General features: G+C 33.4%; 1 protein-coding gene across 2 annotated transcripts; it reads left to right on the top strand.

The window, feature by feature from the left end:
• Nucleotides 1-8256: 8256 nt before the first annotated feature.
• On the top strand, nucleotides 8257-11449 carry LOC114272118 (BURP domain protein RD22). Of its 2 annotated transcripts, none has more exons than XM_028213790.2 (3): nucleotides 8257-8482; nucleotides 9024-9132; nucleotides 10421-11449. In XM_028213790.2, exons 1-3 carry the CDS (start codon nucleotides 8444-8446, stop codon nucleotides 11215-11217), a joined length of 945 nt encoding a protein of 314 aa, XP_028069591.2. In that variant the 5' UTR covers nucleotides 8257-8443; the 3' UTR covers nucleotides 11218-11449. The 2 variants fall into 2 exon arrangements, with proteins under 2 accessions (XP_028069591.2, XP_028069592.2); XM_028213791.2 differs by having other exon boundaries at nucleotides 8299-8482; nucleotides 10424-11449.
• The last annotated feature ends 3667 nt before the right edge of the window (nucleotides 11450-15116 follow it).

Below are 15116 nucleotides of genomic sequence, written 5' to 3'. Positions count from 1 at the left end.
TAACGTAGCAGAGTAATTAATTGCTAAACAAGTTTCCATTGATGGATGTTTTCCAACTTTGACTTAACACCAAAATTATGACTTGCAAGTAAAGATTTTGATTTCAATTTCAGAATCTATTTTGTGAATTTTAAAAAAAATATGATTTGATAAAAATAAACACTAAAAAAATATTTAAAATATTTTAAAATTATTTTTGTCATCAAAAAATGAAAATAAAGAGTGTTCTCCTCTATCAAACCTCTTCCCTATCACATGATTAAAGTTAGAAAAGCAAAATTAATTGGAAGATATCAAACATTGAAAAAGGTAAAAATTAATTATTTCTCCCTTAATAATAGACTCTTATATTTAAGTTATATATATATATATATATATATAATATCAAATTAGATATCAATTATTTTAAAAAATCCAAATCAAATACTGGCAACCAATGACCATTATATCAATATAAGGACTTCATCATGATAAAGAAATAAATGACTAAAGAAAAGCCCTTAATAAAGAACAGATAATTAGGGGTTGTTTGACAATGCACTAAATAAGTGCATTTATTTACTATAAGTTGTTCCATCACTTTTTTACTTTTTTTTCACATCTTTTTGTAAAAAATCAGTAAATAAGCAAACTCAATCTTTGTCTTTAACAATGATTGATCTCTTGACCTCTTAATAAAGAGTGTATATGTTATAGCCCAATTGATTTATTATTCCCATTATGGTTACTTTCTTCGGTTTTGCTAGTATAATGTGTTTTGTTAGATTATAATTATCCAAATTCATATAAATCTCATAATATTTGTTAGATTAGTGATATACAAATAAAAAAATTATACAGAAAATCAGTACATAATAATGTAGTAAGTTTTTATTTTATCTCTTGAAGACAAAGTGTCAATCAAGATGGCTTATATTTTTAAAAATATCACTGATATTGTCGCTTTGGTCAAAAATTTTGTATAAATAATCTATAAGAATATCCCTTTCCTAGTTGTAAGTGATCTCTTACACACATGAGATAAAAATTAAAAAATTAAATAAAAATCACTGAGTGTGATTTAGGGCAAGAAGATTCAAGCAATAATTTGACTGATTAGTGAATAGATTTTCTCACTCTAAAAGAGACTCAAGATGAAAAAAGACTTTGGCGTGTACCATTTTAGTTCCAACTTGTGAATTTTTTTAAACATCTCTATCTATCTTTTTGAGCCTTTTTTTTTTTTTTTTGATCGGCAAAAGAAAAAACCTTTATTAATGAATCAAAAGTAGCAATAATAACAACAATACAAAGGGCAAGTGCAAAGAATATTATAGCATACACATTTCAACTATTTTAGCACCAATACAAACGTCCAATCATAAGTTAACAGTGTTAAATTTGGTGAGTAACCAAACAAAAGATAAGAAGTAAGAACTAATACAAAACCAAACATACTACATCCAAAAGAGCACTGCCAATAAGAAGGAAAATTCACCAAAGATCAGTCCAGCAAGCAAAGCTAGAAAGCACTTCAGCAGATGAAACAGAGTAAAGAGCAGCAGTGCATCAGGCAGTACAAACAGTCACAGTACAATACAATCTATAAGACTTTTAGACCAAATGTTTTGGTTTTTAAAAGTAAAAATTTTATTGCAAAATATATTTAGGAATCAATTTCTATCATTACGAGGGTAATCGTTAAAAGCTCGTCCCGAATACTCAAAAATAAGGTTTCTAGCGATAAAATTTTGAAAATGTCACTAATAAATAGATTTTTAGGGACAAAATAATTTGGTCTCAAAATGGTTTATTTTTTTAGACAAAAAATTTGATCCCAAAATGATAATAATTCATCACTAATGGCTAATTTTCGTTGCTAAAAATATAATAAGAACACTTTTCGCAACAAAAGTATTTGGCCCTTAAAAAATAATTTTATCCCTAAATTTTAGTTTCTAAAACTTTAATTTTTTGTAATGGTAAGAGACTAATAGCCCACACCAAAAACAGCAACAAGCAAACTAGGAACCTACAACCATTTGGGAAAGTAGGACAGGAAGTTTATTGGTTTATTAGCTTATTTAGGTCCGTACCACTTCTCTATTATTTTGCACTTTTTTTGAAAAAAATCAATAAACTAACCTTTTTTTTGCCGTACTTTTCAAAATAAGCCTAACCTTAGCTACAAACGGCTGGACACATAGTGGCAGCAGTATAACAAATCTGAAAATGTGAAGTTCCTCAACTCAGGTTTCGTTTTGGCCCAAAGCACAACCCAAAACGTAACTAGATCGATAATCTCCTCCCAATTGGGTTCAATGTTCTCAAAAGCACATTTGTTTCTCAGCCCCCAAATTGACCACATAACCGCACGTGGGATCACATCCCATGCAACTTTCTTAGCTCCTTTAAATCTCCAGCTCTGCCACCATTCGAGTAGCGAGTTAACAGAACCAGGAACCACCCAGACAAGACCCAACCAATTTATAATTTCAGACCATACCATCCACACCTCCGAGCACCAAAGCAATACATGATCTGAGGATTCGACTTCATTTCTACACACAAAACATAATCCTTCTCCCTAAGAAACATAATCCTTTTTGAGCATTTCTATATGCATTTCATTTTTGGGAAAATTAATAATAATATCATGTTCAAATCTCTGATTTATTAAAAACAAAAAAGGAAATTACTAAAATTTACTTCCTTACACTTTATTTTCTTCTTATTTTTTCCCTTATGAAAAGAAAACAACCACTTCATGGAGCGATCTGGCTTAATGGGAGATTTTTCAGTGTGCAATGCACACCGTGTACAAACCTAAATCACATAAGTTTTTATGATTTTTTTTTTTTTTTTATCGGCAAAAAAGATTATATTAATGTATCAAAAGCTAGTACAATACAAGAGAAGATACATCAAGAAATAAGCTAAAGGGCAAGCATTAAAGCTTAGCGGATGAATATACTTTCACAAATTTATATAAGAGCATAGCATCAGTATCTTCAAACTAACAAAAAGTTAAAATATAGCTAATAAATTATCAAATTCTCCATCCATCAGTCTCAACAAATTTTTTCTAAATTAATTTTTTGTTAAATTTGTTACAGTAACTCGTCTGATAAAGCGAGCAACTGTTCATCGCTAAAACACGCGATTTGGGTGTAACCGGACATCCGCCCCGAAGTCTGGCCGGTCAACCAGTCAACGACAAATTTTTTTTTTTTTTTTTTCTTCAGTTTTACCTTTTGTAAAACATAAGAATCGTTTGGTTGATAGCTCATCAATTTTTTTATATAAAAAAAAAATAACAAATATTTTAATAGGATTAAGTTAAAATCGAGAGCTTGATGCAGTGGGTGACTAGTTAAAATAGAAAAATGTCTTTTTAAGTTATAATTTGACTAAAATTTTGAAGAGGATGATACTGATGCTCTAAGTGATCATATAAAAATGTATAAGTTGAACCTAAATTTACATAAACTTATGAAAATTTATATGATTACACAAATTTGTATTGAACTTACGCATTTTTATGAGATTAGTTATGTAAGTTCGTGAAAACTTATGTAATTTTATGTAAGGATTCATATGGTGTGCAATGCACACCCAAGATTTTTCCATAGACATCAATATGGCAACTTGAAGTCACAAACTCATCTAAAATTGCATTTTTTTAGTTGCGATTTTATTCTAGCCAAATGTGAAATAGGATATTGAAATAAGATTTTTTTTTTTTTTTAGCCAAATGTGAACTTCACAACTTTGCATCGTAGCAAAATTGAAATAGGATATTCAATCCCTAGGATACTTATGTCAAAAAACCTGCATATATTAGGAAATTTGTATTTTTTTTCCAAATAATTTTTTATCTTTTAGGATAATATTTTTTTAATCCAAATAAAAAACACCCGTAAACATAAATATATTTTTAAAAATTAAATTAGTTTTTTAATTTATCAAAAGGATTCCATTGTACTTGGGTCTATTAGCACCTCCTAGCCAAGCACATACACCAAGTCCATATTTTCACTTTATGTTTGTGTGAACTTTTTGGATGGGAGTTCGTTTTTTTTTTACTTCATAAACATATCTGGAATAGCTAATTAAAAATATTATTTATGTATACTTTCTTTATTTTTTTATTTAAAGTAATTAAAAAATCTTTGCTAAACAATAGAAGTTTATTGTGAAAATGATCCAAGTTTCATGTTTTCTATAGACACAAGTTTCTTTAAAGGAACGCAATTGACATTAATGGATGAAATTGTTAAAGAATTGGTCCTTATGCTTTCTTTGTTTTTCTGTCGGTTGGTATCTCACCAATTTTGGATCTTGTGCCAGCATATGATTAGGCTTTTTTTTCGGTGCCAACCTAGTTGGGATTGTTTTGATTAGCTATGATGCTTTTTGTACAGTCCTGCTTTGTTGATGTTAGCCTTGTTTTGTATCTTGATCTTTCATCAATAAAGTTTTTTTTTGCTGATAAAAAAAAAAAATAGTCCATTGATAAGCTGCCACCTAAGTGCTTCTATTTACACCATGCTTTTACCTTATTACACTTATTTTTTTAATTCCACCCCTAGAGAAATTTAAATTTTAAAATATATCTTTTACAACCGCATAATATCAAACTTACCGTCATCCATGACATTTACATCTTTTCTATACACTCTTTCTTTTCCCCTGCTTCCATCCCTCTTTCTCCGCCTCCCTTCTCTCTTTTTACCTTATTCATCAATATAAAAGTGATTGATGAGGTCGATATATATTTTCAAGTTTTATTCGATCAAGTAATTGTCTAGACCCAAACAAATCAAGGTCGTTCAACTCTAAACAAACTAAATTGTGACAAAATTATAGTGTCGTTCAGTCTTAGTTATCTAGACAACTTTATGATGTTCGGTCATCATAAACTAAACAACGCTCAACAAAAAATCATAGGCTAAACAACTTGGTTTGTTTGGTGAACCGAATTCAAACAAAATTTCGACTTTATTTTTTTTAAATAGAACAAAACTACATCAAAATGATAAAAAATCATAATCAAACATTTCCAAACACAAAAATCTAATACAAAATATATTTACATTATCATGTATATATTTCAACTATAATTTTTTTTTTAAAAAAATTTACTTATTTTTGTTTTCTTTATATTCCTGTGATATAGGTGTTGGGTGTTACAAAAGAGTGGAGAGAAGGTGCTCTTCGTTAGTGGACAGGAAGGGGTGGAGTTTGGTGGAAAAGAAGGAAACAATCAAATAAAAGAAAATATACAGTAAATTACTAATACATCTTAATAGTTAGATTTAATTCCCATCAAATTTTATTATAAAAGTCTTAATAAAATTGTCACTAAAAATAATTTTTGTGACGATTTTTTACATATATCATTAAAAAATGACAATTATTGACCCTTTTTTTTTTATCACGGTTTAAATTGTCTCTAAAACTTAAAATTAGTGATTTTCTTCTGTGACGAAATTTTGAAATTGTCACTAAATGTTTTTTTTTTTGTGACGATTTTTTAAAATTGTCGCTGAAAATTAACAATTAGTGATTTTTTTTAATAATGCTTGATGAAAAATACTATTAATTATCATAGGACTTATTTGATAATAAATCTACCTATTAAGACCTACATATAAATTTCCAAAAATATATATATTTCTTAAAGAAGAAATTACATATGAGTGGAGTTTTCAAATTTTAATTACATATTCATAAAAAAAAAATAAAAAAAAAATTATGATTTTACATTTTAATATTTATACATTTTCGTACCTTCACCACCATCATCATCCATAACCTAACTAAAAGGGTTTATTTGGTAACGTTAACGTTCTCAGTTTATATTTACAAAAATTTTATAAACTGATTTTTGTTTATTTTTAGAAAAACATAAACTATAAACGCGTTTGGTAATTGACAAAATGTTTAAAAAAATTTAAAAATATAAAAAAGAGTAAGAAATGGCAAGTGGCGACGGAAGACGGTGGTGGAAAGTGGTGACGGTGGGTGGTGGGTTAGCGGGTGATGGTGGGTGAGTGGGTGGGTGACGGTGGCTGGTGGTGGGTGGTGGTGGTGGTGGTAGTGGTGGTGGCAGGTGGGTGGCGGATGGTGGTGGGTGGTGGCGGGTGGGTGGGTGGGTGACGGTAGCGGATGGTAGGTGGTAGCGAGTGGGTGGTGGTGGTGGTGGTGGTGGCGGGTGGTGGTGGCAGGTGTGTGGCGAATGGTGGGTGGTGGTGGGTAGTGGCGGTTAGGTGGCGGGTGGTGGTGGTGGTAGGTGGGTGGTGGTGGCAGGTGGGTGACGGGTGGGTGGTGGTGGTAGTGGTAGTGGTGGTGGTGGTAGGTGGTAGTGGTGGTGGTTGTGGTGGGTGGTGGTAGTGGCGGGTGGTGGATGGTGGTAGCAGGTGGGTGCTGAGTGGTAGTGGCAAGTAGGTGGTGGATGGTGGTAGCAGGTGGGTGCTGAGTGGTGGTGGAAAGTAGGTGGCGGGTGGTGGTGGTGGTGGGCGGTAGATGGTAGTGGCGGGTGGCGGGTGGTGGCAGGTAGGTGGTGGTGGTGGTGGCGAAGGGTGGGTGGTGGTAGCGAGTGGGTGGTAGGTGGGTGGTGGTGGCGGGTGGCGGGTGGTGGTGGCGGGTGGGTGGTGAGTGGTGGTGGCAGGTGGTGGTGGGGGATTGGTGATGGGTGGTGGTGGCGAAAGACGGTGGTGAAAAAGGGTAGCGGGTGGTGACTAGTGTTGGGTGGTAAAAAAAAAAAAACTCAAAACTAAAAACGGAAACACATTTTTTGTGTTTTCATTTTTTGACCAAATTTATAAACTGGGACCATTGATTTATAAATCAAAAATTTTACCAAACAAATTTTTATTTGAGTTTTTTTAATTTTTGTAAATATAAATAAAAAACTGAAAACGTAAGTATTACCAAACGGCACCAAAGTATTTTTTGTATGTCCCTGAAATGAACCACATATATCACTCACATATATTTTTGTATCCTACCAATTGAGGTTATGTTTGTTTGTTTTTTTTTTTTTTCCTTAACAAAAAACACAAAAAAAAATCTATATTTTTTTTTTCACATTTTAGGTCTATAAAAAGTGAATTTTAAAAAAAATTAATTCACTAAAAACGAAAAATTGTAGATAAAAAAGTTGTTAAAAAACTAATTACGAACCCCAACCTCACTATTAGGTAGTGTTTTGTTTATTTGTTATTTCTTTCTTTTTTTTAATGGTAAATGTTCGTTATTAGTTGTTAGATTGGCCCCTATGGGAGAAAACCTCATCACCTTTAGCAAAACAAGTAAATGCTTGAATTTTCTTAATTTAACTTCCCTTACCTCCTTAAGAACTAAACCTTAAGAAAGACATAGTGGTCAACTAGGCTTAGCCTAGTTGGTTTAGGCCTCGTTTGGCATACGAAAGTTTCAGTCTAAAAGTCAAAAAATCATTAAAAAAAATCAAAAAGTCTATAACATATAACAAAAAATTAAAATTCTATTTTTTCTCTACTTTTTGCACATCTTTTCGTAAAAAATTAAAAAGTCATTCCAAACATACTAGCTTTTTTTACCTCATATTTTAACCAAAAAAATTAAAAAAATTACTAAAATAATATATTTCCAAACGAGGCCTTGGTGTTTTGTTTACTTAAAAGAGATATAAAATAGAATGATCATTCCATAAGAATATTTATTCTCAAGTTTAATTCAGTAGGATTTGTCAAGTAAGAAGTTAGAAAGGAAAAGAAGAGAAGAGTAACAAAATTTTAATTTATATTTCATTCACATTTTTCATTATATTCCTTTTCTTTTCACAAATTCCTCTCCAAGCCTAAAAATGATGAAATGTACATGTAAACCATTTACAAGCATTATAACATATGAGAGTTTTAGAAATCAAATTTTTAATCTCTAAAAGTGAAAATTTTGTTACAAAAATATTTAGGGATCAATTTCTATTGTCGTGAGGATAGTCGCTAAAAGGTCATCCTTAAAAGTAAAAAATAAGACTTTTAGTAACAAAATTTTGAAAATGTCACTAATAAATACACTTTTAGAGACAAAAAATTTGGTCTCAAAATAGTTTATTGTTTTTAGATAAAAAATTTAGTCCAAAAGGATAATAATTCATCACTAATGTCTAATTCCGTTGCTAAAAATATAATAACAACACTTTTCACAACAAAAATATTTGATCCCTAAAAAATAATTTAATCCCTAAATTTTTGTCTCTAAACTTTAATTTTAATTTTATTTTTTTTTGGGTAGTGAATGGTTAAGGGAGAGTCATTCTACAAGGTAGTTAAGAAATGATTGTTCTATTTAATTTCAGGGTTATTCCAATTACCAAACACTACCCTAATGTTCACTTACAAATATTGCGACCCCCTTCTCTCCAATACATAAGTGAGCTTTGCCTTCACTTTCTGTTGGCAGTTTTACAGCTTCAATGGAGTTACATCTCCTACCCATCTTCACATTTCTTTCTGTGAGTTTCTAAAGCTTCCAAATCCTCAAAACATAGAAAACACTTTCTTGGAATTTTATATTTGCTTCCTCCTCTTCCTCCTCCTCCTTTCTCATATATACACATGTATTTATGTGTGTTTAGTTTTCATTTTTTCTGTTTTCAAAAAAAAAAAAATGAAAATTTCGAAAACACCATTTACTTTCATATCGTTTTCATTTTTGTGTTTCCTATAATTTTTGGAAACTTCTCTCGAAAATAATTTTTGCAAACAGCCACCAAGAAGTTTTTTTTTTGTTTTCAAGAAATGAAATACAGAAAGAGAGAATGAAAACACAACCTAACAAGACCGAGTATTTATGTATGTTAATACATTTCTTTCGTTGTATTTGTATGCCTAGCTATATTTTCTCAGTACGAAGAAAAAACAAACTAATGAAAGTTCACTTTTCCATGAAAAAACCAAAACAAAAAAGGAAAACGTGGATTTATGAATGTTCGATGTGTGTGCGTGTGTGTGTGTGTGTGTGAAAAACTAATGAAAGTTCACTTTGTGTTTCAGGTGGCACTGGTGGCAAGCCATGCAGCTCTATCACCTGAAGAAGCTTACTGGAATTCCATGTTGCCAAACACTCCCATGCCTATGGCTGTCAAGAATAGTCTACAACCTGGTTGGTATTTGTGTCTACTAGACTACTTTCACCTTCTTCTTTTTTAATATTACTGTAACAGTAATGATAGGTATTATGAAAAATCTTTCATGAAAATAATTGTGAAAGTTTTGTGATCCTTAGATTACATTTAGAATAAAGCACCACACACTAAGTAAGGTAATCCAAGAATCATAACTCTTTCATAATCATTTTCATGAAAAAAATTTCATGATTCCTAACTTTTTTGTTATTGTAAACACTGTGTGGTTCCCTAGAAAGTATAGGGAGGAAATGTGAAATTTAGTAATTTTGTAAAAATGCTAATTAATATTACTGCCAAATCAATATACAAGTGTTTAGTATTAATTGGTTGCACAACAATATGGCATGTATTTTGTAAAGAGAAATGTTAGAGATCATGAAAATTTTATCATGAAAATGATCATGAAAAATTTGTGACCCTTAGATTACCTTGATTAGTGTGTGGTGCTTTATTGTAAGTGTAATCCAAAGGTCACAAATCTTTCATGACTATTTTCATGAAAGACTTTTCATGATACCTAGCATTGCTGTTTTGTAAAACATATCCTTTAGTAGTAAATATACATGCATACATTAAGTAACATTAAGGCCTCGTTTGAGAACCCTCCCTTTTAGCCAAAAAGTCAAAAAGTTATTAAATTAGTCAAAAAGCCAACAACTCATATTAAAAAGTCAAAGATTCTATTTTTTCTCTACTTTTTGCATATCTTTTCGTAAAAAGTTAAAAAGTCATCCCAAACATACTAGTTTTTTTTAGCTCATATTTTAGTCAAATAGCCAAAAAGTTACTAAATTAGTCTGTTACCAAACGAGGTCTAAGTAACCCAAAATGAAGTTAAAATTGCTTGTTGAAAAGATCAAACAATTATTAAGAAACTCTTTTTTGGGCGAAACTTGTTCCTATAACGTAGATCATGAAATTTTACAATTAACTTCTAAAGAACCTTTTCAAAATCTTTCTATAACTTCAACATAATTTGAAAAAACTCACAAAGTCACAAGAATATTTTCTAAAAAACTGACTTCACATAATTTTTACATGTCTATGCTCCTAAAACTTACTGTTCAACGATAATATGTAACTGATTTTATAAGTTTCTCTATATATTGTTAAATATTAACATTGTAATAGATCAAGCAAGTACATTAGAATCGATGACAATATTATCCATTAAGTTTAAATGACAAATGCCTATCATAGAAGGTACAAATTTGCAAATAATGCACATGGAGACAATCACTTCTAATATTTCATGTTAATTAGCAGAATTGATGGGAGAGAAAAGCACCTCAGTCGGCGTAGACGTCAGCGCTGGAAAGCCCCACAAAGGAACATCGGTGCATGTTAAAGTACCTGGAATATCACCATTCGATTACATTTATGCTGCTACTGCAGATCAGCTCCATGATAACCCCAACGTAGCTCTTTTCTTCTTGGAAAAGGACATGAAACTCGGCACGAAAATGACCTTGCACTTCACTAAAGGTACGAACGCGGCAACTTTCTTACCTCGCCAGGTTTCGGAGAAGATACCTTTTTCGTCCGACAAATTGCCAGAAATTCTAAATCACTTTTCGGTGAAACCCAACTCAATGGAAGCTGAGATAATGAAGAAAACGATCAAGGAGTGTGAAGAGCCCGAGATCAAAGGAGAAGAGAAATATTGTGCAACTTCATTAGAATCGATGATTGATTTCAGCACTTCAATGCTCGGGAAAACCGCTCACGCAGTCTCCACGGAGGTACAAAAAGAAACTCCGTTGCAGAAGTATAGTATTTCAGGAGTGGAGAAGATAGCAGGCGGCAAAGCTGTGGTGTGCCATAAGCAGAACTACGAGTATGCTGTATTTTACTGCCACAAAACAGACACCACGAAAGCATATATGGTGTCGATGGCCGGTGCTGACGGCACACAAGCAAAAGCAGTGGCAGTGTGTCATACTGATACATCGGCATGGAATCCGAAGCACTTGGCCTTTCTAGTGCTCAAGGTTAAACCGGGAACTGTTCCGATATGCCATTTCCTTCCGGAGGATCATGTTGTCTGGTTTTCCAACTAGATCTCTGCAAAAAAGAATCAGCACTTGTTAGTTCCATCTGTTGGTTTTGTGTAGTTTGGATTGTAATATTTTGAAACTCTACTATTACAGTATCACATGCATGCATGTAATAAACACCCACTTCATTATACATAAGCATATGCATGTAGTTCGAAGGCTTGATGCGTGACATTATTCCTTACAACTACTCCTCATATGGCACAAGTGGATCTTGGGAATGTTCTCAAACAAACGTTTAATACCATGCTAACAATCTCTTCACCAACTTGCATTTCCTTTGGCACCTAAAATTTTTTAAGAACCAAAAAGGATTTTTGAAATTAACAGCCGTTCTCCAACATTGTTTCAATTTCAGAATCAGTTTTGTAAATTTTTTTAAAGAAATAGAAACTGATTCGACAAAAATAAACACCAAAAAGATATTTAAAATTTTTTTTGCCCTCAAAAAATGAAAATGAAGAGTGCTCCCTATCAAATCTCTTCCCTATCACATGATTAAAGTTAGGAAAGCAAAATTAATTGGACTAGTTTAGTTACCAGTTGGATTGTTAATTGGAAGATGGAAGATCAAACATCAAAAAAGACAAAAATTAATTATTTCTCCCTTTTTTTTTTTTATCATCAAAAGATAAACTTTATTGATGAAATAAAAGAGTATTACATCAATAAAGAAAGCGATGAGTGCAAAGAGTATTCAAACGAAACAATCCAATCCCAACTAAGTTGGTACCGATAAGTCCGCCCTATCATAGCATACCATCAGAAATTTGTGAGTAACCAACCACAATAAAAGACAACCACACCCAAAAGACCAGAGCAACAATAGCAAGCCCCCCTATGCCATACAATCTTTCACCAGAACCAACCACTGAGCTTCCAACAACTGCAAAAGCAATTTTTAGCAATGACAACCACTGACTACCAGCAACAGGCAGCAGCATACCTATTTGCAACCTCCAATCATCTTCATACACCAACAAACCTCCTATGCCATGCAATAGACCAGCAGTCAACCAGCAGCATACACTGGTAGACTCCTAAATAGCAGCATACAGAAGGTCAAAACAGTATCAAACATCAGTAGCACACAGCCTCAAACCTGCACTCCTAATCAGCAAACATCAAATTAGCATGCAGCAGCAGGCACACCAAATTAGCACAACACTACATTTGGAGGCAGCCCCAAGTTAGCATACAGCAGCAGGCACACCAAATTAGCATACAGCAGTAGCCCCAATGATGCACCTCTGCAGCAGCCACAAATCAACATATAGCAGCAGACATACCAAATTAGCATATCTCTGTATCTGAAGGGGGCTCCTCTGCTTCATAGCAGTTGACAGCAATTCAAAACAAAAGGCACACATTGAAATCCACCATGTTCTCCAAATCTATTTTACTCAAACCAAGACCCAATCTCCATCTAATCCAAGCACCTTTTCACCTGCTGCAAATTAGTTACTAACTCATGCACTGACTAAAAACAATCTCCAGTATCATGTTTACACCAGACTGCCACTCTTGATTTTATCAAATCACTCAACTCCTCCATCCTAGGTTGTTTCCCATTAAACACGCACTCATTCCTCATCCTCCATATAGACCAGAAGGTAGCCAATGGGATTGCCTTCCAGATTTTGTCTTCCAGCTTCCTCCATTTAAAACCTCTCCACCAATTCAATAGACCTACAACATTATGAGGTGATACTCATTGCACACCCCACCACTTCAATAGATTTAACCAAGTTTGCCAAGTAACAGGGCGCAAAAGCATAACATAATTTAAATTTTTAACTTCTTCCCAACAAAACACACATTCAAACAAATTACTGTGATTCAAAATCCCAATGCTTTGGAGATAGGCTTTTGATTTAATACTGCCATTCCAAACAAGCCAACAAAAATTTCACTTTTGGGGGCGAAATGTTCTTCCAAATGAACCCAGAGGCAGCCATAACCTGCCCAGATGTAACAATATTATAAGCAACAGCAACCTAAAACATACTAGAAGATGAAGCTTTCTACACCAAAGCGTCAGCTTTATCAGACAGATTTGGGTTAATGGTATTCAGCATATTAATAAGTCTTTCAACCTCCACTTCCTCCCAAGCCCGCAATCTTCGTCTGAACTTCAAGTCCCATCGTGATGTGATTCTTTTCCTTTGGACCATATGATATAAAGAAGTCGTTTTCTCTGTTGACTGTTGAAATAATCTAGGATGCTCCTCCTTCAAACATGTAGTCCCAATCCAATAATCTTCCCAAAATCTAATTCTTGATCCATTCCCCACTTCAACGGCACAGTTATCCACATAAGAGTTGAATAGAGGGATATTGTTATCAGCAATATTTAGAATATCACCCTAGAGTTTCAACCTTGTCTCCTCCATAAATGGGAACCATCCCCCACCTGTGCTGCCATACTTGCTAACTAATACTGATTTCCACAATGCCCTGTCAACACACCCATACCTCCACCACCATTTAGCTAGCAAACAATCATTAGCCATCCTCAAGTTCCTTATGCCCTGACCCCCATTGCATTTGCTTTTCGTAACCTCTGCCAAGTTGACCAGATGCAGCTTCTTTTTTGCTTCTGATTCTCCCTACAAGAATTTATCCTAAATCCTGTCTAGTACTCTTGCTACACCCTTACGCATTTTAAAAACTGAAAGACAATAAATAGGTAATTAAGACAGCACAGCTTTAACAAGTGTTAATCTACCAACAAATGATAAAAGTTTTCTTTTCCAAGATGCTAGCTTTTCCTTGAATTAGTTAATCACTGGCATCCAAGTACTCTTCCTCCTTAGACTTGCACCAAGCGGTAGCCCAAGATACATAAGAGGTAACTTAATGCACCTATAATTCAATTGTTTTGCAAAACTTTCACCAACATTATCAGTAACCCCTATCCCACATACATGACTTTTATAAAAATTGATCTTCAATCCAGATATCACTTCAAAACACCTCAAGATCCTTTTAATATTTTGAATTTCAAACCCATCTACTTCACAAAATACAACAGTGCCATCTGCAAATTGAAGATGACTGACATTAACTTCTCTATGACCTATCATAGCTTCTTTTATGAGTCCCAGTGATTTAGCTCTTTGGAATAGAATATTCAGACCTTCAGCCACAATGAGGAAGAGAAATGGTGATAATGGGTTCCCTTGTCTAAGACCTTTTCCTGGAATAAACTCAGCAGTAGGAGATCCATTGACAAGGATTGAAACCCTTGTTGAGGATAAGCACTTTTTCATCCACCTGATCCACTTATCTTGGAACCCAAACTTTAACAAAAAGTCCAAAAGGCACTCCCAATTAACTGTGTCATAAACCTTTTCAAAGTCCAATTTAAGAATCAACCCCTTCTTCTTCCTTTTCTTCGACCAATCAATTATCTCATTAGATATCAACACCCCATCCAAAATAGTCTTTCCTCCCATAAATGCAGATTGAGCTTCACCTACAATTCTCAGTACAACTTTCTTAAATCTATTAGCAAGAACTTTAGATAAAATCTTATATAGAGATCCAATGAGGCTAATAGGCCTGTAATCTGCAACTCCCCCCAGGTTCTCCTTTTTAGGAATTAATGTTATAAATGAACTATTAACTCCTTTAGCCAAGCATCCATTAGTATGAAATTCCTTGAAAAAAGTTAAGATATCACCCTTAAACACTTCCCAACATTGCTGAAAGCACAACATATTAAAACCATCTAGCCCTGATGCTTTGTTGCCATCACTATCTCTCACTGCTCTCCATATTTCTTCTTCTGAAAATGGTGCTATCAACCCAATAACCTCCAGATCAGTGCCAATATGCTTAAAATCACCAAGCAATTTGGGTCTAGATTTCCAATCTTCTGTAAATCTTGTTTAGAAATA

This window comes from Camellia sinensis, chromosome 13 (genome assembly GCF_055761805.1).
Source record: "Camellia sinensis isolate YWXY chromosome 13, ASM5576180v1, whole genome shotgun sequence".
In the NCBI taxonomy this organism is placed as follows: domain Eukaryota; kingdom Viridiplantae; phylum Streptophyta; class Magnoliopsida; order Ericales; family Theaceae; genus Camellia; species Camellia sinensis.
The sequence above is the reverse complement of the archived record's forward strand: the minus strand, read 5'-3'. Positions and strand labels throughout refer to the sequence as shown.

Excerpts from the sequence above, each read along its gene's own strand:
- LOC114272118 (XM_028213790.2), top strand. The coding sequence starts at position 8,444 with ATGGAGTTACATCTCCTACCCATCTTCACATTTCTTTCT. Across the intron at positions 8,483-9,023 it reads CCATCTTCACATTTCTTTCT|GTGGCACTGGTGGCAAGCCA; the intron begins GTGAGTTTCTAA and ends TTTGTGTTTCAG. Across the intron at positions 9,133-10,420 it reads CAAGAATAGTCTACAACCTG|CAGAATTGATGGGAGAGAAA; the intron begins GTTGGTATTTGT and ends CATGTTAATTAG.